Source organism: Lepisosteus platostomus, chromosome 11 (genome assembly GCF_059453375.1).
Source record: "Lepisosteus platostomus isolate fLepPlt1 chromosome 11, fLepPlt1.hap1, whole genome shotgun sequence".
In the NCBI taxonomy this organism is placed as follows: Eukaryota; Metazoa; Chordata; class Actinopteri; order Semionotiformes; family Lepisosteidae; genus Lepisosteus; species Lepisosteus platostomus.
In genome coordinates this window covers 36,793,886-36,815,868 of record NC_142621.1, presented here as the reverse complement: position 1 = coordinate 36,815,868, position 21,983 = coordinate 36,793,886, and the positions used below count along the sequence as shown (strand labels likewise).

Genomic DNA, 21,983 nt, shown 5'->3' with positions numbered 1-21,983 from the left:
GTGCCTGACCTCTGAGAGCCTTATAAGTAAGTAAAATAATTTTGAAGTCTGTCCTGTAGCTGACAGACCAATGGAGAGAGCCAATGGAGAGAGCTAAGTATAGTTGTTATGTGGCCATACTTTTTACTACTAGTAACAATTCTAGCTGCTGAGTTTTGAATTCGCTGTAAGGTATGGAAAGTTCGATAGGTGATCCCTGATAGTAGGGCATTACACTAATCTAATCTGCTGTATACAAAAACATGTATTAGTTTCTCTGTGTCTTGGAAATACCTTAGTTTTGCAATCTTTCTTACCTATAGGAAGCACACCTTCGATACTGCATTAACATGAGAGTTAAATGAGAGCCTTACGTGCCGAATCTTTGAGGCAAAGTTTTAAGAGTTGAGTGCTGAGGTTATAGCAGTCTTATCCAAACAACAGCAGTAGCCCACAAACAACAGAAACTCAGTTTTATCAGAGCTGAGTGACAAAAAGTTTTCACACATCCAAGACTTCACTTAATGCAATTAGCTAAAGTGACAATTGACAAGTTAGTCATTAGTTGTAAATTAAAAATGTATATTTTAGTGTAGCATAGGAATGAAAGGTAATATTCTTCATAATGCTTTCGTATTATCCTACCTAGTGGCAACGTACAGAGAGAACAATACTGGTCAGAGCACTGATCCCTGTGGTACCCCAAATTTGACTGGTGACAGTGACAAAGCAGTAAAAATATTAGATGTTTTAACATAGTGAAAGGTTAGTTAAATAGGAGGTAAACCACTTAAGGACATAGGCCAACCCTCAGACTCAAGCCCGTGTAGCAAAATACAGTGGTCAACTGTGTCAAAGGCAGCACTAAAATCTAGGAGCACTGTTGGATTCCCTGCGTCAGTTGCTAACAGAATATCATTTAAATCTCTTGTTAATGCAGTTTCAGTTCTGTGGCCTGGGCGGAAACCAGAATTTCTCTGGTTGTTTCTTTATAACTCGATTGCGGCCGCAGCTCAGCGGGAGGTAAATTAAAAAACTACACATCCCAGAAGCCTCTTTGCTGCGGTCTCGCAGATCAGCTGAGCTCCTCACATGACAACTCATCAGTCTCGGTCTTGCACACACAGTAAATTACAGTACTTTATTACCGGCGGATTATAGTTTCCATGCCCGACGGAAAACCGTAGCTACGGATAGATCATCTGACTCTTCGTCTGGGCTGAGACGATTTCAGAATGGTTACCAGCAGTACGAAAAGCTGAACTGCGGACATCCACGCCCGTCCCGTAACGCCGCATAGATATTATCCGGAGGTATGCTTTCGCAACCGTATTATTAATTCATATCTCAGGAGGTAGAGGACGCAGTTCTCGGTTTTTTAACCTTTCCCCAACTGTCATTTTTACAAGTAACTAAAGATGTGTGATGGTGATTTCAAGCAAACGCACGATGAGTATAATATGCCCCTATTGCGGTGAAACCAGTGATTTCCTGGTACAGCTGTGTGGTTGTTTCAGGGTGTACATACCTGTGAACGACACGAACTCTGAGGCACATAACTACTGATTGCTGTCTTTCACCCTGTAGGATTTGCCGAGGTCCCTTTGCTGGGTACAAGGACAAGATCGCGAGATGGGTCCGGATAAAAAGATGCTTCTTAATATCGTCATCTTGGGGTTCGGGTTTATGTTTATGTTTACCGCCTTTCAAACCTGCGGCAATGTGGAGGTAAGTTAGTTGATCCACGTCCTTGTCACCCACGGGTAAAGGATCTCAAGATCGCTATTGTAGAATCAGCAACACCTTTTCTTCAACGTTTTTTTAGTCTTTGGCAGCGAGACGCTATCCCAGCCACCACTATGTGTAGTAATTCATTCACTAAACCAAATATATAACTATTTCCAAACTAAACGCCGAACTTCAGATCAAAAACCCAGAAACAGACCTGACGTCGGAGATGTTTTACTGAGGGGCAATGTTGATTTTTACACGCCGCTACATTTTTGTGTCCACTCATGTCAGCCTGAGGGAGCTCCTCGGTTCAGAACAGCTGATGTTTCAAACTGCACATTCTAGTTGCTTAAAGTCTTACTGTCACAAGGAGAAAAGAAACTCCTACATTCACAGAGCCTTTAGTCTAGTTAGGCTTTCCATCAGATTGCCATTGAGTACAGATAATAATCCAACTCCTAAAATCCAAAATAACCAGTAAGGAAGGTGTCTTACCTGAACTAGGTGCTTAGTGTATCCTCCTTTGTTTTTAAGAGATTCTGGACAAGTAGGAAAGATGTGCTGTTAGATACTTGATGTGAATTCAAATACTTTTCAGTAGTGATGATTCCTCTGATCAGATAGTGTAAATATGCCCTTCTGAAATTAGGCAATATCTCTGATGAAGTAATACATCAGGCAGGCTGCGTTTCATGAAGAGGTAATGAAGCAAATGCTGAAATATTAAGAGCCAATTTGTTTTGCAGCCCTTACATATGTTTTCTGCAAGTAATTGGTTAATACATAAATTTAGAACCAAGAGTGTACATTTATTTTACAGCATGGCTTGGCAGAGAAAATAGTCTTGCCTTCAGAAATTCGTTAACACACTTTGTGTAAAATCCATGTAGATATACAGTAGTATGTTACCCGTGTGTCCTTGGGCCAAAGTCTTTGTGCACACCATCTGTAAGAAAAGACAGCCAATAGTATTAATGCTATGGCACATGCAAAACTAATCTTTGCTACAGCAGAAAATCAGGAATCTAACGTGTACATTATACATTTGCAAATAGAGACGTACTGCACTTGCCTTGTGACCGTGCTTCACATGCATTTGCTATTTTCAGGACTGGTTCCTAAACTGGATTTTTTTTTTTGTTGTGTTAACAGTTTTTCCACTTACATCGTTTTAATGCAGAATTGGTCATTTCAGCAATGTGGGCTAATTTGGGACGAGACAGTAGTCTTTTAGGTTGCAGAGGAGCATATTGTTTTTCAAATAGCTCCAGCGATGAGTCATATCGCTTCCTAGCAGGGACTGGCAGAGGCCTGTGGTCGGCCATTTAGCTTGATATTCAACAATAGCTGCTGATTAATTAGCACTGACGCAAACAGAGCTCACTGGAGGCAGACTAAGCTCTGGGGTGGGTGAGAGCTGACTCGGAGCTTCTCTGAATTATATTAGCAGATATAACCTAAGAGGGTCTTCTATTTGTAAATATTTTTTTTCTATCTTTGCAGCAAACGGTAATAAAGAATTTTAACAGCTCCGAGTTCCATGGCAGCGGATATACAAGGTATTCCTTTTTGTTTCTTAGTTAATAGCTGTTTGATCTGCATTCATAACAGGACCTTGGACTGTTTTATCTTTCTTTACTGCTGTAGGCCGGCCTTCAATTCTGCTTGTTAAGGGAGCTGTTCACATCATTTATGTCAGATTAGTACAAATGGTATAAATGTTAAACTTGTTGCCTCACAGCACTGGGGCCCTGGGTTCAAATCCCTATGGTGCTATCCGTGTGGAGTTTGTATGTTCTCCCCATGTTTATGTAGGTTTCCTCTGGGTGCTCTGGTTTCATCCAACAGTTCATGGACAGACTGGTGGGTTAATTGGCTTCTGGTCTCAGTCCCACCTTGCTCTCATTTCTTGCTGGGATAGACTCCAGCTCCCCTGTGATCCGGTATTGGATAAAGCAGTAAGAAGATGGATGGATGAAACAAATTTTTTAAAGCTTGACTGACTTATTAAATCCCCTAGCCAGAGTTTGTGGGTCTCAACCTTTGAACAGAGCTCACAGGTCAGGTGAGCTTCCTCAAAGGGTGTGTTTCATTTATGTCAGTCTTCCATTAAAGGCTGCCGATTGCTCTCAAGCAGGCTGAACCTGTTTTCGCAGGGGACACATTACACTTCCTGTGTGTCTCATGACCGCCATGTGATGAAAATACACTGTTGCTTTCAGCAGAAATGTAGGAGCCCTACTGAAATACTGTGATCCAAGCAAAATGTGAAATACACGTTTCAAACTGTGACCTTGTTTTTAACACAAGAGTAGAAGACAAAAACAGTCCATTTCGAAATATTTTAGTTCACATGTTTTTGTCACCTGTTGAAATGCACTTAGGTAATACAAGAGACAATTCCAGTGGGTTGCCTTTTTTGGATAATTCAGAAAGCAAAATATGTCAACATTTTAGTCCCCACCCCACCCCGAAAAATGAAAGATACTTTAAAAATCCACATTGGACAGACATTAAGAAATAGTAGCTTTTTTGCAACGGGTAGTTAATTAATGTGTTATATACTAGTGGATGACACAGGGGCAGGATGGTCAGCATTGCTGCCTTGGAGGACTGAGGCCTTGGGTTCAATGCTTGGGGTGCGATCTGTGGAGTATGTATGTTCTCCCTGGGTTCATGTGGGTGTCCACTGGCTGCTCCGGTTTCCTCCCACAGTTCAGAGACATACTGGCAGGTTAATTGTCTTGTGAGTGTGGGTGTCTCTGTGTCTGTGTGTGCCCTGCGACCGACTAGCTTCCCTTTGCTTGCTGGGATAGGCTCCAGCTCCATCACAACCTTTTATTGGATGAAGTGGTGAGAAGATAGATGGATGAGTGGAAATAATAGTGGGTTCCCACAAAGGTATGCTAACTACCCCTGTTGGCTGGGTGGAATGCCCCCAGCCCTGGCTTTGTCCCTGAACCGCACATGTGATAAGTCAGTGACTGTATCGGTCTAGTAATTGACTGCTGTAGTTTCAAATTCCCTATTACTACATCATCCACCACTTGTTCTTTTCTGGCTGTTAGGCACATGATTAACAATCTGGGACTTAAATCTGTTAACAAAAGGACTGATCCAAAAACCTGACTTCTTACCCAAAACACTGGGGATCATTAAGTACCCACCCAGATTCTCATTCAAATCAGCTTGCCCCCTCACTTAGAGCAGACTTTGAAAACTTCATAGTTACTAAACATGCAGGTCACACAGTCAAGTCTCAGGAGGAATCATATGGGGTTCTATAAAGTACCTAGAAAGTACTCTGGAGCAAACAATTTTAAGACAACATATCCCTTAACACTAGTGCAGAGAGCCCGTTTTTAGATGTAAAGGACAAAAACCCTCAAATAACTCATTTTGATTACTCCCTGTGGGGGTGTTTCATTGTTTGAAATAGTTTTTTACTCTATGTAGCTTCTCTAAAATGTGTTTAGACATAAGTAGAAGTGTTATTACTGAATTTTCCAGTTTACCGAATAATGAGATCAGTTAAGTAAGTGGCAGTCTGGGTGACCAGTTAAAATCAAGTACCTTTCTCAAGAGAAAGGTACAGAAGCAGTGTTCCACCCATGATTTGATCCCAAGACCTGGCCCAAACCACTACTCCATGCCCCTGTCTAGGTACTATATGACTTGTTGCGTATCCCTGCCTGCAAGGAGTAGAAATGTGACCTAATTGTCCATTCTGGCCTTAACAGCCATCTTCTAGGATGCTCTTTCAGAATAAATTTAACAGTTCACTGTAATTGTCAGATATACAATATTAATTAATTCCTTATTAATTCCTCTTGGGAATACATTCTCATACATGGAGACCCATAGCTGTCCTGGAGCAATGTGAGTGAATTACACCAACCACACATTTGAACCCACAACCCCGTGGGCTGGAGTCCATAGTACTGGTCAGCTCTCCACTGTTTATTAGCATCATATGGTCTTCTCATGAAGTATTTGTTTAAGGAATAATTTTCTTGGGTGTCAGAATTTTAGCATATGCCTTTTCATTAAAATCTCTTGCAGATCTGCTTTCAGTGTTAAAAAGTGCAGGGAAACCACTTATCAGGCAGGCCCACTGCACTCTAGAATGTGTACACTTCACTGTCTCTGCTTCCTCACAGCATGGCCATCATCTATGGCGTTTTCTCTGCATCCAACTTGATCGCTCCCTCCGTGGTGGCTGTGGTGGGGCCTCAGCTGTCTATGTTCGTCAGCGGCCTGGTGTACAGGTAAGCAGGGCTTTGTCTCAAAGATTATCGGGGGGGTTGAGCTTTAATTGGATAAGGTGACTTTTTCTTATGACAAGAATAGTCCTTCTACCTAGGTCAACAGGTCTTGATTGGTGTCGAATCTCGTACCCTGGCACAGTGAAACACATCCCCACTTTGGTAGTTTTCCCTGAAGGTGTGAAACCAAAGTTCAGAGTAAATGCTAAAAGACGTAATTTTTCTGCCTCCTGGCCAGACTGATTTCAAATTTGCATTGTTGATTAATATGCAGTAACGAACCATGTCAGCTTTAGAACTTGATTATTCTTAACAATTTTTAGTACTTATTAGTTATAATATACCTGACCATATTTGCGTAACTATTTACGTTGATGACACTGTGTTTGGCACATGTTCCTTAAAATGATTGTGTGTGCATGCTGTACCACCAGAGAGTGAGGGGTCGTGGGATGTTGCTACATTGCGGAGAGCTCAGGGCTCTTCATTGTTGTATGTGCTGTGAGGCCATATGGTTTAGTTGTGGAATAGCTCCAGCCCGAGCCTTCATTTAGCTCCTCTATTGGCTTTGACTGCAGGATTTCTTTTTCCCTGAAGTGAGATAATATGTCTTCTGTATGTGAAAGAAATCTGGTGGGGGGAGTTTTCCCGAAACCAAAGTTGAAACAGTAGTTGGTCAGTTAAGTTTGAAGCTGAGATGGAAATATGAAAGTTTGCAAATGAGAAGAGCTCATTCAGCCCATGTATTCCACTCAGTTAATGAAAGGACACGAGAGCTTGCTCTTGTACACAAGGTTCTGTAAGCAGCAGATACTGTTGCCAGCTCACGCCGTGTGCTTCTTAACTTTGAGCATTGTTGCATAGATAGACATACAGAGAGAAAATTTAAGTATATTTTTGCTTTCCTGCTTCATCAGTACAACTTCTACCACAGCCTACAGTAGACATTTTATTTCCTTCCTGAAAAAAATAATAATTTGCGATGTAGCAAAGATCGGTACAATTAGAAGGCATCATTGACAAGTTAATTTTAATGAGCAATATGTGTTTAACTAAATTTTTCAGAGAATATGTTTGTATTCATCAGATACAGGGAATGGGCTTCTAAATTTCTTTCTGCAGGCAGCTTTTGAATCAAAGTTAAAATAATTTTGCAAGGGGGAGAGAGACCTGTGTTTCATCGTGTTTCTCGCCTTGTATAAATGTTTAAAGATGTAATACTATTGGTTCTTATTAATACTATACTTGTACTAGTACTATAATAATACTTATTACTACTATCCTGTACATAACCATGCTATTTCATTTCTAAAAAGACCATTGTAGATGACTAACTGAACTGTTGTAAATCACAATGATTTATGGCTCTTTGAAAACAAGCTAACAAGAAACCAGACTTCAATGTATTGTTATTTTTATTGAAATGTTAGCCAGGACTTCCTTGGTTTATTGATAAGGTGCCACCCCTTGACAGTATGATATATAGCCCTGTTGTGCCTATTTCTTCTAACCTTATGTGCTTTCTTCCCCTGCCCTCAGTGGTTATATTGCAGTGTTCATCTATCCCCTGACCTGGTCTTTTTACATGGCCTCTGTGCTTGTCGGAATAGCGGCCGCAGGTAAGGGGGTGTGTCTGTGCCTTTTCCAGTAATCCTCTCCTCGTGCAGCAGCCAGTGGGGAATTTTGATGTCCAAGGTTTGACTTCATGCCTGGAAAGGCACGCAGGGCAACCCAGAGTGGCTCAACCGTTTAAAAGCGCTTGTTTGGCATGCAGTTCAGGCTCCACAGTCTAAGTGTACATCTTGGGTTCGAGCTCATGTCATGAAATGCCTGTGGGTAGTAAAGCAGTGGCATACTGGAGATGCTGAACAAGCTTCAGAACCCAGATGTTACAAATAAGATGAGGCTCTTTGGCCCATCTGGCACTTTTGGTAGTTGGTAGAAAAGAAGTTAGGGTTTCAATTTTAACAACATGGCTGGATAGCTCGAACTTGAACTTGGTTGCCATACTGTATGTAACTGGTACATGTACTGGTACAATGGAATTCTTACTTACAGAAAGTCTCTCGATTTGTTAAAAAAAGTGTAAAAACACAAGGTGCAGACCGTGCATCAAGACAATATACTGTACAAACAAACAGTAGACAATGTACAAGTAAAGAAATAAACAGTTTGAATGTAAACAATGCAGACATGTAAACAATGGCTGCAGATGTGCAATAAATAAGAAATTCTAATGAGGTAGATGGTGTAGGTGTGGTCCGAGGGACATGGCTAAATGTGTTCTCCAATTGCACTGCTTGTGGGTAGGAGCTATTGAAGAATCTAGTGGTAAGTGTTCGTATGCTCTTGTATCTCTTGCCTGAGGGCTTGCTCTATACTTCCCCAACTCTGTGCGTAAAGTACTACCCGCCTGGTGTTCTCGGATTTAAATGCACGTGTGCATTGTTCCCAGTTGAATTTAGCCTGCCACGCTAAGCACAGCGGTGGAGCCCAGGCGCTCCAGGGACTGGGGTTCTAGTCTGACCTTGGTTCTTGAGCTCACAGAGGAGGATAATGTGGTTTCCCGAGGAGAGAGGAAAACATTCCACTTCCGTATCACCTCATATTTCTATCACAGTGTTGTCTGAAGCCCCCCTGCTGCAGTTGAAGTGTTGCTTAGAAACCTATACAGGCATCTGTTCATACCCTTTTGTGTTATTGTAACCTTCAAGAGTTTCTGCAAGCTTTTAATGGGGCCTTTTCAATCTCAAAATGCTACATCTCATGAAATACTGCAGTAATGGGGAGTTTTAAAATCCATTTCCTACAGCACAAACATTGCTTCACCAATTCTGTTTGCTACAAAGCTCTTAAGTGATATTGTATAACTACCTGTAAACAACATTTGTAGTCACTCTCAGTGAAAGGGGAGTAAATCTAGCTGAGGAGCAAAGAAAAGGTTTTGAATATCGCCCTGAATGTATGGGCAAAAGAATGAATGAATACTTAATTTACTGGAGTGGTATGCAGACAGCTTTTTTTAATGAAGTATTGTGGGTAGACAGGCTTCTGTATATATATATATGATACTGGTTTGGTCTCCCTGATCTTGCATCTCTCCCCCATCAGTGTTATGGACTGCCCAGGGTAACCTCCTGACAATCAACTCCACAGAGCACACCATTGGGAGAAACAGTGGAATCTTCTGGGCTTTGCTGCAGTGCAGGTGACCTCAGTGTTTTTTGGCAGTTCATTGGATCATAAGATTCAATCAATTCAATCAGTTGATCATAAGATGAAATGGACATGACTACACATGATGAAAATGCTATCTTTCTCCATCATGTGTGAATGACAGGATGAATGTATGAATAACAGGAGAAATCCACATCTTCACAGACACATTTTGTTTGTTTGTAACTCTGTTTCAAAGAATATCAGTAAATTAATATTCCATACTGTCTCTTCTCAATGTGTTTATACCATTGTTCAGATTTTATTAACAATTTCCATATGTTTTCTAGGGCCTCTTTTATATATGGGGGTTGTTTACTGGCTTCTTCATCATTAAGCAAGATTGCTTTCTCAATATATTTGACTAACCCTGAAGGGCCGATGAATAAACGTATGCCTTTTATTTAGGTGCTCAGCTTTATTTTTAGGTGAACAATACAAACTCTTCTCTTTCAGCTTGTTCTTTGGGAACCTGTATATATATTTTGCTTGGCATGGCAAAGTCCACATATCAGGTATGTAGGCAGAACACAAGCCACTCTTTTCTTATTGATTATTATTATTAGTATTCTTTAGATTTACTCCCCCCCATGTAAAACAAAAGTACACTGACTTGATTTTTTTTTCAAAATATAAAGAAACAAATTCTTTAGCACTGAATTAAGGGAAGAAAAATCATTACTGTATTCCCAAAATAAAGATAACGATAAAGCCTCAGAAGATACTGTGCTACTGCAGTAGGGCTGTGCTGGATTTCAAAATTCCGCCTGAAGGCCCTAGATTTTTTGCCTTCTCCCCTGTCCTCAGAGACTGCTGAATCTTGAGTGAATTAAGAAGACTTCAAAAGAGGCACAGTCATAAAATATTTATCACCTTAATACATTTACACCTGCCTCTCACACAAGAAGAAAACAGTGCATTGGCAGTTGTAAGAGCTCCTAAAAAATAATGTTGGTTTAACATTTCCAGGAGAGGACTGAAAGTCCCAGAGATTTAACAAGGAAGTGTTAAACTCTTTTGTGGAGACAGGTTGTTCTGACACATGTGGCCCTCAGATGCACTATAAATTAGACAGTGAGAAGTCAAGGATGAAGAAGTGATCAGTTCAGCTCTAGTGATCGATTTTTAGAATATATGGCTTCTGTAAAAGAATCGGCCCAGGTGTGAGTGTGTGTGTGTCTCTGTGTTTCCTGTGATGGACTGGCGTCCTGTCCAGGGTGTATCCCACCTTGCACCCAATGCTTTTCGGGGATAAGCTCCAGGCCACCATGACATTAAATTGAATAAGTGGTTATTGAAAGTGATGATGATGTTACAAAAGGGGTGTGGTTTGTACTATATAAATTAAAGTTTAAAGCAGTCCCTGTAGGTAGTGTTTGTACTATATAACAGTAGTGCAGCCTCACTATTTACACTTCTTTCTTCTGCTCCCTCAGACAAGGATCGCCGGACGGTCTTCATCTCCCTGACGGTCATCAGCCTAGTGGGCAGCTTCCTGTTCTTTCTCATCAGAAAGCCCGACCCCGACGCGGGCGTCTCCGAGGCGTCCGAATCGCTCCTGCCACCCGACGGGGTCTCTGACAAGAGCCCTGAGCCGTGAGTTGCATGCTGCCCCTGTCAAGAACATCTCTTGACATTTCAAACTAAGGGACCATCTTCTGCGCATTCACAACCACACGTCTCAGCCTTCAGAGAAGCTGGCCGGGACTTGAGCCTTACGTGGGTCCACTTCAGGAGGAGCAGAACTTGGTGTTTGTGTTTGGTGTACACAGACCCTTTGTGGGCAACATTAATAGTGTACAATACATTATAAATTGGCACAGTTAGCAGTGCTGGGAATTAAATTCCAGACCTGTGGTTCTGGTCTGTGTGGAGTTTGTCTACTATCCGTGTTTGTGTAGATTTCCTCCAGGTGCTTCATTTTCCTTCTGCAGCCCAAAGACATAATTGTAGGTTGATTGGCTTCTGGGAAAATGGGTCCTGGTGTGAGTGTGTTTGTGTCTGTCTGTACTGCGAGGGATGAAACGCCAGTCCAGGGTGTATCCTGCCTTGTGCCGTTGCTTGCTGGGATAGGCTCCGGCTCCCCCACGGCCCTGAATTGGAAGGTGGATAGAAAAGGGATGGATGGATGGATCTAAGTTGGATCATGAAATAAGGGCTTCGGAACTGTCGGACGGAGTTAATATTTGTAAAATAACATTGCATTTTCTTTTTGTAGGTCACCTCAAGGGCTATGCTCTCAGGCTCTGGAAGCTTTCAGTAAGTGATCAGTAACTGCAGCTCCATTACACAGTACTGAGGTTTCAGTCTGAATGAGGCTCTTGAAGGGGAGGTGTTTTAGCCTGTTTGGATTTGCATGAGCAGATGGAACTTCTTTCACTCTTCTTTTACTTCTTTTAGTGGGGAGGAAGGGTGGGATCGGTTGAACACGTGGTGACTTGTGCCAGTTTCTGGAGGTGGGGTACCAGGGGAAGACTTTGTGGTTGAACCTCAAAGCCCACTAACAGGTGTCTTTTGCTCCTTCTGCAGAGAAAGCTATGAAGCTGTTTTATACCAAGGAGATGCTGTTGCTAAGTGCCTCCATCGCATACACAGGTATGAGCAGGGCTTCACAACTCACTGCCTTCCATTAAGAGCTCAGGACACTAGTCTGTGTGAAAGACCTATTTTTCACATTAAACCAGGGCTTGGTCAAGCTCTAGATCCTCAAGGCCTCCATGCCTTCCAGTTTACATTTCAGCTTGAGTACACGGTTAAACAATTTTCTCCAAGAACAAGATCAAAGATTTGGAAAGGGCATTTTGCATCTGAAACACAAGCACAAGCTTTGCCCAGCTGGTCATTTTAAGTGCTGTCAGCTTTTAAATGCAGCATACCTTTGTCCATTCATTTAGCCTGTGCCATGTGGTAAAAAAAGAAAAAAAAACATAATTGCTAGGGAACGTATTTATAATGCTGTCCGAACCTCTTAAATAATCTGCATTGTTTTGTTCTTTCCACCTGCTTTTTCCTCCTTTGCTCAGAGACACAATTTTGTTGTGTTCATCTGAAATTTTACCCATTTTGTTTATTCTTAATCTTGTATTCTTAATCTGTAATTTTAGGTACAGAAAGTACAGTAGGCTTTTTAGCTTTATGCATATGTGGAGAGGAACAAATAATTTAAATGATAAGGAGTAGCTGACTAAGTTAATTACATTTGATCAATTTGATGGACTGGCTTTTTCTACAGTTCAGATTGACTGCTTAGTCAAATGTGAAGAATTTGTAAATGACGTTTTTCACTGTACAAAAAGAAAACACCTGATTGCTTCTTTTGCAAAGTAGTATATAGTTTGTAAGCCCATACATTTCAACATTTTCTGTATCTTAACATAGTGGCGCAGTGATTAGCATAAGGCGATGAATGGAAACAATTAAAGTAATTTTGATCTTGGATGTTGTAGATTTGTAGATGTAAGAATTTCCTAACAAAAAGACAAGTTTTGCAGAGCTTTAGGCTTTCTTTGATACTTCAGTCCATCACTCTTTTGTCTGGTTATCTGTGCCTATGCCACTTTTCCTTACCTCCTGGTCATTCGTGGGGACAGACAGCACACATCTTGTTCCACTAGTCTGTAACCTCAGCTGCACCCCATCCCTGTACCCCTGCAGGGCTGGAGCTGACGTTCTACAGCGGCGTCTACGGGACCTGCATCGGCGCCATGACTCGCTTTGGGGAGGACGCCAAGGGTCTCATCGGCCTCTCTGGCATTTTCATCGGCGTGGGGGAGATACTGGGTGAGTCTGCAGAGGCCACCAGAGAAACACTTTGTGGGATAAAAAATGTTAAATGTTGGATTTATGATAGCATTTGTGACAGTGGTTAGCATTGCTGCCTCGCAGTGCTGGGGCCCTGGGTTCAATTCCTGGGCGCTCTCTGCATAAACTTTGTATGGTTTCCCCGTGTCTGCATGGGCTTCCTGTGGGTGCTCCGGTTTCCTCCCGCAGTCTGTAGCCATACTGGTAAATGAATTGGCTTCTGGGAAAACTGGCCCTGGTGTTAGTGTGTGCTTGTTTGCATCTGTGTGTGCCCTGTGATAAATTGGCATTGCATCCAACATGTACCCGTTGCTTACTGGGGTAGGCTTCAGCTCCCCCATGGCCTTGAAGAAAATGGATGGACGGATTTATGACGGCTCATTGTGTCTAGCAGATAAAACACCTGTGCCACTGTTTATTTAAGAGGAAATTATTCTCACTCTGTCTTTACTGGAGTAGAAGCACAGCTAAGCAAATCCAAATCTTCTGTCCCGCCCTCACTCATGCCATCCTCTGGAATGAGTGTGCATTTTAATGACAGTGAAAAAGAGCTTCTTGGTCCATTTCCTCCTACCTCACTGTCCTTTTGTGGCATCTGATTAGGAGGTAGTGTCTTTGGGATGCTGAACAAGAGCAACCGATTTGGGAGGAATCCAGTGGTCCTGCTGGGCTTGTTCACCCACTACCTGGCTTTCTACCTGATCTTCTTGAACATCGCCAGCGACGCGCCCATTGCCCCCGAGGAGGGCACAGATCTGCAGGCCTTCTTAATACCGAGGTAATTGTAGAACAATTCTCAAACAATAAATGTGGCAATATTTTAATGCACTTATCTTGAGATCTCAAGCGCCCAGATCCCTGGGATTCCACAACATATCCTGAGATGAATCCCAGGGTTGTCCCTGACTGTGCTGTGCTGTGATTTCAGTAAGGAAGTGGCGTTGCTGTGCAGTTTTCTGCTGGGTTTGGGGGACAGCTGCTTCAACACCCAGCTGCTGAGCATCGTGGGATTCACGTTCCCCGAGGACAGCGCCCCAGCCTTTGCTGTCTTCAAATTTGTACAGGTGATCCTCTCTCATCAGACAGGTCTCCATGCCAGAGTATTTGTCATATCCTTTGTCTGATAGTCAATCCCAAAGCATAGAAAGAAGCCATGCATAGCAGGAGACTGCAGGGACCATTGCAGTTATTTGTAATCCCTGTTTATTGCACTGAAACATCTGTGCTACTATAGCCCTGTTTTTATGAATTGTGTTATCAACAAGGTCTCGAGGCTGAAGGACATTTGCAATGTCTGCATTTCCAATGTGCGTTTGGATCTGAATTTTGATGCGTTTCCTTTAAATGATATTCAGATTTCAGAAAACGACAAAGCCCCTTTGGAGACAATAGCCCAGAAGTTTGATTTAAAGTTTGATTGCACTGTTTTTATTGTGATTGGATTATTTGGACTCTTTGGCATGTGGATCAAAAGAATAGTAAAGTATCTGCCTACGTCACAGGTTTTGTGAAAATGTAAGGTCTATATAAGGTCCGTTGTGTTCTCGTATTAACAAGAGCGTATCACAGGGAACATGCGTATCTATAGCAGGCGTGGCCACTCATGGTCCTTGAGATTTATTCCAGCACATCTTATACTGTAGGTCACCTCTCAATTATCAGTTTGCAAAATGTGTGTTTTGATTAGTTGGCTTAGTCAGCTGTGGTCCTTGAGAGCTAGAGGTTTCTCATTCCAAAATAATCTCTAAACGATTTAATTGGACAGATCACTAGCTCAAGTGGTTGAGACGAAAGTGTTGGGTAATTGAGTTCGGAGCGATCTGCTGGGACTGGTGTTGTTCGCCTGCGTCCCGTATCCTCCCCTGTCCTCCCCTGATAGGCATCTGACCTGTTTGGCGGAGGGGATTTTGTTCATGTCGGAGGGGGCTGGGAGGTCTGGGGGCCGGGAGGAGGCCGGATCTCGGCTGGGGGAGGGAGCTGTGCGCGGCCCGTCTGCTGTAACTGTGCCGTGACTCCAGACTCTCCCGCCTGTGTTGCAGTCCATCAGCGCGGCGGTGGCCTTCTTCTACAGCAACTACCTCCTCCTGCAGTGGCAGCTGCTCATCATGGTGCTGGCCGGCTTCTTCGGGACCCTGACCTTCTTCATGGCGGAGTGGGTGTCCGTGTCCAAGCGGCGTGACTCTGACTATGACAGTATCTGACTGGAGGGGGGAGGGGCGGAGCGGAGCGTACTGGTAAGTGGGGTGGCAGACCGGTCCTGATCAGTCCTGGGGGACCATCCATCGACAGATCTCTTCTGCCCACTACTCCCACCCCACCTGGCCTCCTGCCCCCTGGAGCTCCCCGTTCTTCAGTGCTGCTGCCAGAGGAGGCTTCACACTGGAACCCACAGGGTCCTCACAAGTCCTTCACCTTCTTTCCTGATCTGAAAGAGGATGTTTCTTCTGCACTGAAGAGTGGAATTTTCCAAGCTGGTTTAATCGACTTGCATGGGACAGCAGTGACAGTCTGGCTTCAGTTCTGCTGAATATGTGAAATGAGCTCAGGCGCTATGTTAGGAATAAGTCTGTGTAAAGTTTAAAGAAAACTTCTTTTTACCACAGATCAGTCTGGCTCGAGAAAAAAAGGACAGCAACAGCAGTGAAGCAAATATTAGCAGTTTTATTCAAAGGGGGAAATGATAGAATCGTTCTCTCTCTCTACCATATATGCTATATACAAAGAAATGAAAAACAGCCATCACAAGTGGAAAATTGGGAAATTGCACATAAAATACTGAATATTCATCCATTTTGGTGATTCAATGTACTTCAAATTTTAAATATTTACACAGATATTTTTTTATTCATTTTTATTCATCGGTTTGGATGTTCCTTTTTTTTTAACTTCCACCAGTTATCTGAGCCATTTTGCAAAACGCACGATGTACACGTAATAAGGATTTTAACTGTCTGAAATGCAGCTGTGGGTGAAGAACTGTAAAAGCAAGAAGAGAAATGGACTTTGATTGTTGCAGGTAGTGAAAGCATTTCACTGTAAACAACACAAAACAACAATCATTTGGAGTTGCATTGTTCATAGCTATCGTGGCTTACAACCTAGAAATCTTGGCAGCCTCTAAATGATGTGGAAGCTCCTGACAGAGAAGCCAGGATAAGACTCCCAATGCATAGTAGGTTCTCCATTGTAGGTTTTATGCAGCTCTCAAATACATCAACTCATGTCAAACTTCTACCCTATAGAAAATTTGCAATGACAGATGTGATCAGATATTATCCCAGGCTTAAAGTAATGTGCCACCCTGAAAGCCATGTTTTTGAAGCTTATACCTTAGCTTCTTACAAGACATGACCGGATCACTCAACCGCTGGTACCCAAATGAGCTAAAAGGGCAGAGTGGTGCCCTCTCATTTGTAACCTTTATTAAGTTCTGCTGATTGTCAAATATACTGCTCTGCTGCTCTGTCATTAGTTTGACCAAGAGTCTGTTTGCTCATATTGCCTATAATGGACTGAAGTGTTGCACTTTGGGGAGTCTTTGCTGTTGCCCTTCTATGTTGTTACCCCTTTGTTTAAAAAAAAATGCAGATGCATGCATGTTGTTGATTTATTGATTAGGAGGAAGGTTGGTGTTGTCCTACCAGCATCCTTGCCAGAGGCTTCGGTTTCAAAACGTGATGCTGGACTTCTCTGTTTGGAGTTAAAGATTTTATGGCTGCCTGACATAAAAGTGCCATAACTTAAGTATCAGTCCTCCTAAGTTTTCATATCACTTTGTATCCTGGACATATTTTCCAACTCAGTTTTGACTTTTGGGATTTTTTTCTCAGGGTAAAAAATGTTTTTGTTTTTTAGGTAGATGGACAAATAGCAGCAAGAACATATGACACATTTTCCCCAGAGATCAGGGAACCCCATTCCTGGTCCTGGAAGTCAGTGTCTCTCCAGATGGACTCTCAGTGACCTGAATCACCTTATTATTGGCTTAAGTGACCAGTTTAACACCCTCTTCCAGTGCTGTAGGTGCTGCTGCTTTAAAGAGACCTGGAAAAACTACAGACACACAGGCCCTCCAGGACCAGGACTGGACACCCCTAGACTGAAATAAACTTCAGTCTAGGTCTGTACTGTACTAAAAAAGGAAATCTTATTTAATTACCACTGTAGAGGTTGCCATATATGAAAAGCTGCTCCTAATTAATTGAACAAGAATGCATCTGATTTAAACTAAATATCAGTGCTGACTCCTGCCCTGTTGGTCGTGTTCTCCTGTTGATAATTGTGAATGCAGTGCATGGTGGTGCATAAGTGCACAAGAGCAAACTCCATCATCCTACACGCATGGAATAGGGGCAGGACCACTTCCTTTCAGAGCAGGGAAAAAATGCACACAGAAGCAGTATCCGCCAGAGATGTACATTGTGAAAGGGATACTTACAATGGACTCCATGACAGGACTCCACGAACACTGAGGTGTGCTCCACCCATGGGGTTCATTCTCCAAACACTGTCCCCCATGTTCTCCATTTGCAAGAGAAAATCCTTTTTGATCTCCCCCATGCTTCTTTATCACTGCCTTCCCAGCTGTGACATGCTGATGTTTGGAGCTGCAGTTCCTCTTGCAATGGGTTCAGATTTTTTTCTCGTTGGTTATGTTTAAAGGTGCAGAGTGTCTACATTTCTAAACACAGCTATGAAAGCTTGGTGCAGACAGCAACTGTGCCAGTTAAATGGAAATAGTGGTAAACAGGGAAATATAGGTCCCTGTATTCAAAACACTGAGGTGCTTCAATCACTATAGGATTTAATGGGAATGGGAATTTAATCGCATTAGTGTTTCAAAATGGAGTCTATAGTGCCCTTGTGCTCTATTCTATTTCACAAATCATTTGATCACATAACTTTTTTCCAGGATTCCTTTAAGATAAATACGGTACTGTATTCACTACAGTGTTTGTAAGATAAATGCATTCAATGAAGAATAAAGCTTTGCAACAGGAAGCTTGAGAAACAGAAATCGTGGGTATAGTTTTTATGTTGAATCGCTCGGTATTTTTGTTATACCTACCAAATTTGGAATCGCGCGTTGTGAAGTCTTCAGGTCTTCACGATGTGAACCAGCACCAGCAGTGGCGCATGCCTGCAATAACCTGGTAGACCACAAGGGGCGCTGTGTCGCCGAGAATTGGAGAGAGCCCTGGTGGACTAATCACATCCTACCTTCGGTATTGCTCAGCTAGAGATAAAGACTCGAGTCGAACCCGGGATCACAGAGCTCAGAAGTGGTAATTGTCGGGGGTTTCATGACAAGCAGGCCTTTTCTGATTATGATTACCTTGATCAAGTTTAATGAGGGGTAAAAATTGAGCTATTGCTGCAAAAACTTTGAAGAACGATGAAATGAAGACAGTCATAGAAGGATTCTCTCCTCCCGATTAATTAGGATGTCCATTGTGATGAGGGGCAAATTAGAAAGCAAGAACGTTTGTAGCAAAACCTCAAAGATCACCCTGGTAACAGCACAGCAGACGTATGTATTATAGGAACACCATCACACTACTTATTAACATCCCTACTTGACACAAGGTAAAGACAGCACAGTTCTTTATAACCTTTGGTTTCTGAATAATCAATGGGTATGAAAATCCATTTCTCCAGACCGTCATGTTCTGCGGATACAAGGTGACATTTAATGTTCAAGCGCCCTTTAATACATTAAAGCGATGTTGATCATGAATCGCTGAATGTCCATTTCACCTAGTGACCATTTCCTTGGCATGTGGAATGCACGGCTAGTTCAGGAAAGAGCATTGAGCTCTGATGTTACTTCAACAGTTTCCCCGCAGGTGCCGCTCGAACTAGGTATTTACACATTTAAGTGCTTATGGGATATTGAGAGCGGCTCCTATGTTTTACAGCATATCATTATTTAAACGTGTCTAATATGATACTTGAATGTAAAGTATATGAGAATGATCTCGGTTTTGCTGCTTTTTGTTTTTAGCCTGTTTTTATCCTTCATTGGCTTCATACTTTCAATACAAATAAATCCCGCCCTTAGTTCTAACTGAAAGAGTCGCTGATTCTTGACCAATTCATTTCCTCCCTAAGGTTGGCTACTTTTGTAACTTGTGTATTATTTTCAAGTCCTGCCTCTGTCCTTCTTGTATACCTGCTAACCCTGATAACAGCGCTGTTTAGAGAATTGCGCCCACCCAGCCCCTTCATCTCCACCCCGAGGTCATAGAGGAGCGATTTTGAAGACGACGACGTGGGATTTCAGCCTCTCCCCCTTCAGACCTCCAGACAGGTGTGCTTTCTTTTTGCCTGTAATCAGTTGCATTACAGTGCTCGGTATATGGACACATTCGGATCAACTCAAGAATGATCTACCAGACGTAATGTATATAGGAAGAAATCTGTAAATATACAGATGGTCCATTTTTAAAAGACGCCAAAATCTGTCTTTTGTGCGGATGCTTATTTGGAAAATCTTGAAGCGGTAAACGTTACACGGGTTCACTTGAACCTGTGCTAAAAAAATCTTGGTGAAGATAACATCAAACGGAACAGGCTGCAAAAAGTCTGTAATTGCAAACAGCAGATCCCTTATTATTTTATGATACTGAAAAGGGCCTCTGTAACGGAGCCCGGGAGGGGCCATTAGTAGGAAAAAAGGTTATATCGAGGAAACGATTTACAATTCGTGCGCACGAAATAATGTTGTCTAACTCCCCCGTTTTCTTTTTGTCACGATAGTTGCACGCACATAGAAAGCTTCTAAAACGCCAGCATTATCCACGGTTCCTAACAACTTTATCAAACGCTAGTTAAAACGTTATCGCGTCTTTATATTAGTACAATAAAGCCTTACTCTCTGACACTGCTGTAGATTAGGATAAAGTATAAAGATGAAGTGATTAAGTTTTATTTTGGTTTGGGGATGAGTTAGTAGGGCATTGTAGCTACTGTACTCTTGAACTACTAGTTTAGACTGCACCTCTCTTTCACTGCTAATGCCTCACCTGTCCTTGCGAAGGAAAGAGTTAGAAAACGTTATTTCGTGCGCATGGATTAAAGAAAATGTAAATCGTTCCCTCGATATAACTTTTTTTTCTCCTACCGATGACCCCTTCCGGGCTCCATACACTGAACTGCCCGATGTCTGTGTGCTCTGTACAATGCAATTGAGAGTTTGCTATAATTATAAATACGGAAACCGCTCACTTATGAAGAAGTTTATGTTAATTTTTTACTATAGTGTTGAAACGTTCATCACGACAAAGATATATCATAATGAGATTCAAAGTGCTACATGCAGAATTATGAATAAAAGAATTATTCCTGCCCCGTGCTCTGGGAACTAACCCCGAACCCACATGGACGTGGGGTAACAGCGGCTGTTGCTTAGTTACTTCAAACGCTATGACTCAACAATCATGGATGGGCTTTAGAGTTGATTGACAGGTTGTATATCCAACAGAATAGATGTAAAGAATTTACATCTATTGTTACGACCAATCCACGGTAAGCGTGGGCGTGGTCATCGACTGGGTAGGTTGAAAAAACTTGGCAATAATTAAAGCAAAGCTGGAGCCGTCACAGGCGTGATTAGTAACTCTACAGGTCGCATAGCTACAGTTATTGGCTTTTCAAATGTCACCTGTAATTTAAATTATATAAAAATCTATTTGGAATATATAAATACAATCTCTTTAAACGGCAGCGCGTTTTTAATAACTAAGATTATTTGATACGGCATAGTTAATTTAATTAAATACAGAGAAAATAAGGAAAATATCCTTTATTTTTAATCAACTAATTTAGCAGCTTTTTTTTGCAGCCATGTAGAACTAAAGCCAAAACTACCTGAAAAGAATGGGTCTGAGCTACTAAAATTCTACTACTCTTTTTTTTCCCCCATTTTTACTAATATATAATCACAGAAGAAAAACCGGTCATGGCTGCGGTGGTAAGTCTTTTTGACTTGGCCAACTTGGCCATTGGTAGCCCAGAAGTTGGTGCCGTCAATTTCAACGCCCTGCACGCCCTCCTGCACGCAATTCTGCGCCACCTGAAGATTGAGGATGTGACGGCGGAGTGGAGAGACGAGGAGCCCCAGGCACCGTCCCGGCAGCCGCCGCACGTCCGAGGGAAACCCAGCCCCTACCATCACATGGAGGACAAGCTGCGGGACATCGAAAGGCAGATGGCCGTCCTGAGCCAGTTGCCCACCGGCGCCGACCTCCTCACCCGCTCCGGCCCCGGCAGCACGCCCGTCAGCGACATGTGGCAGATGATGCAGCTCGCGAAGAGGGTGGAAGCGAACTCGGACGGCACCTCCAAGGTAAGTCGAGAGACCCGCTCTTAGCGGTGCCACCTAGGTGAGCAATCAATATACGACCACTCTCGGAAGCTGTGGCACTGCTGTTCCTGAACTTCGCTACCACGGTTTATAATAGTAATCGGCACGGACGTTCGGCTTCGTTTCTGTATAGAAAAACTACGGTTATACGTGAAATCTACTGCGCAAGAAATCCGGGTGTATATTCTACATAATCTTACTGTGTATCATTTCTCTCATGCTATCATTTTTTTGTTTTGCAAGGTCGCCAGCATCTACAGTGCCAGTTGTTGGGATTGTATAGAGACGCGTCAAATACAGTGTTGGAAAAAAATACTTTTCAAAACCATAATTCTTTACAATTTCAAGTTACTTGTACAAGGGGTTACTTTCTAAATTTACAAAAGAAGTAACTGTTTCAGGGCACCTAGGCTGTCTGTCTAGCTAATGTCCTCACTGTGTCTAAGTAAAAAACAGTCCTGATTTTCACTGACTTTCCTGTCATGCCTTCTGCTGTGTTTGCCTTTAACCAGCTTGTTGGTGTCTAGCCTGTTAATATAAGTAGATGCGTAAGTAAGACTGCTACTTTACCTTCAACATTACTGTATGTGTATTTTGGCTTCTGTTGTTACCCTTAAAACAGAGGT

The 21,983-nt window shown here is 42.4% G+C and overlaps 2 protein-coding genes across 6 annotated transcripts in view; both read left to right on the top strand.

Annotated features, from left to right (window-relative positions):
- The first annotated feature begins 1,038 nt into the window (after positions 1-1,038).
- On the top strand, positions 1,039-18,009 carry mfsd11 (major facilitator superfamily domain containing 11). Its single transcript, XM_088599460.1, has 14 exons — positions 1,039-1,292; positions 1,567-1,707; positions 3,214-3,269; positions 5,871-5,978; positions 7,515-7,594; positions 9,087-9,183; positions 9,648-9,706; positions 10,628-10,787; positions 11,410-11,450; positions 11,721-11,786; positions 12,846-12,971; positions 13,596-13,770; positions 13,921-14,056; positions 15,032-18,009. Exons 2-14 carry the CDS (start codon positions 1,612-1,614, stop codon positions 15,191-15,193), a joined length of 1,362 nt encoding a protein of 453 aa, XP_088455586.1. The 5' UTR covers positions 1,039-1,292; positions 1,567-1,611; the 3' UTR covers positions 15,194-18,009.
- A 1,191-nt stretch (positions 18,010-19,200) lies between these two features.
- The window catches only part of LOC148652561 (glutamine-rich protein 2), a 35,039-nt gene continuing 32,256 nt past the window's right edge, over positions 19,201-21,983 (top strand). For 3 of the 5 annotated variants that reach the window (XM_088599459.1, XM_088599457.1, XM_088599458.1), the window contains exon 1: positions 20,589-21,339. In XM_088599459.1, the coding sequence (XP_088455585.1) occupies positions 20,953-21,339 (387 nt within the window). In that variant the 5' untranslated portion in view covers positions 20,589-20,952. Of the gene's footprint in view, positions 19,303-20,556; positions 21,340-21,983 lie in introns of those variants that run through there. The other 2 variants (XM_088599456.1, XM_088599455.1) reach the window with 2 other exon arrangements.

Coding starts and splice junctions, on each gene's coding strand:
- mfsd11 (XM_088599460.1), top strand. CDS start 1,612: ATGGGTCCGGATAAAAAGATGCTTCTTAATATCGTCATCTTGGGGTTC. Junction 7,595..9,086: donor TGTCGGAATAGCGGCCGCAG/GTAAGGGGGTGT, acceptor CTCCCCCATCAG/TGTTATGGACTGCCCAGGGT. Junction 11,451..11,720: donor TCAGGCTCTGGAAGCTTTCA/GTAAGTGATCAG, acceptor CTCCTTCTGCAG/AGAAAGCTATGAAGCTGTTT.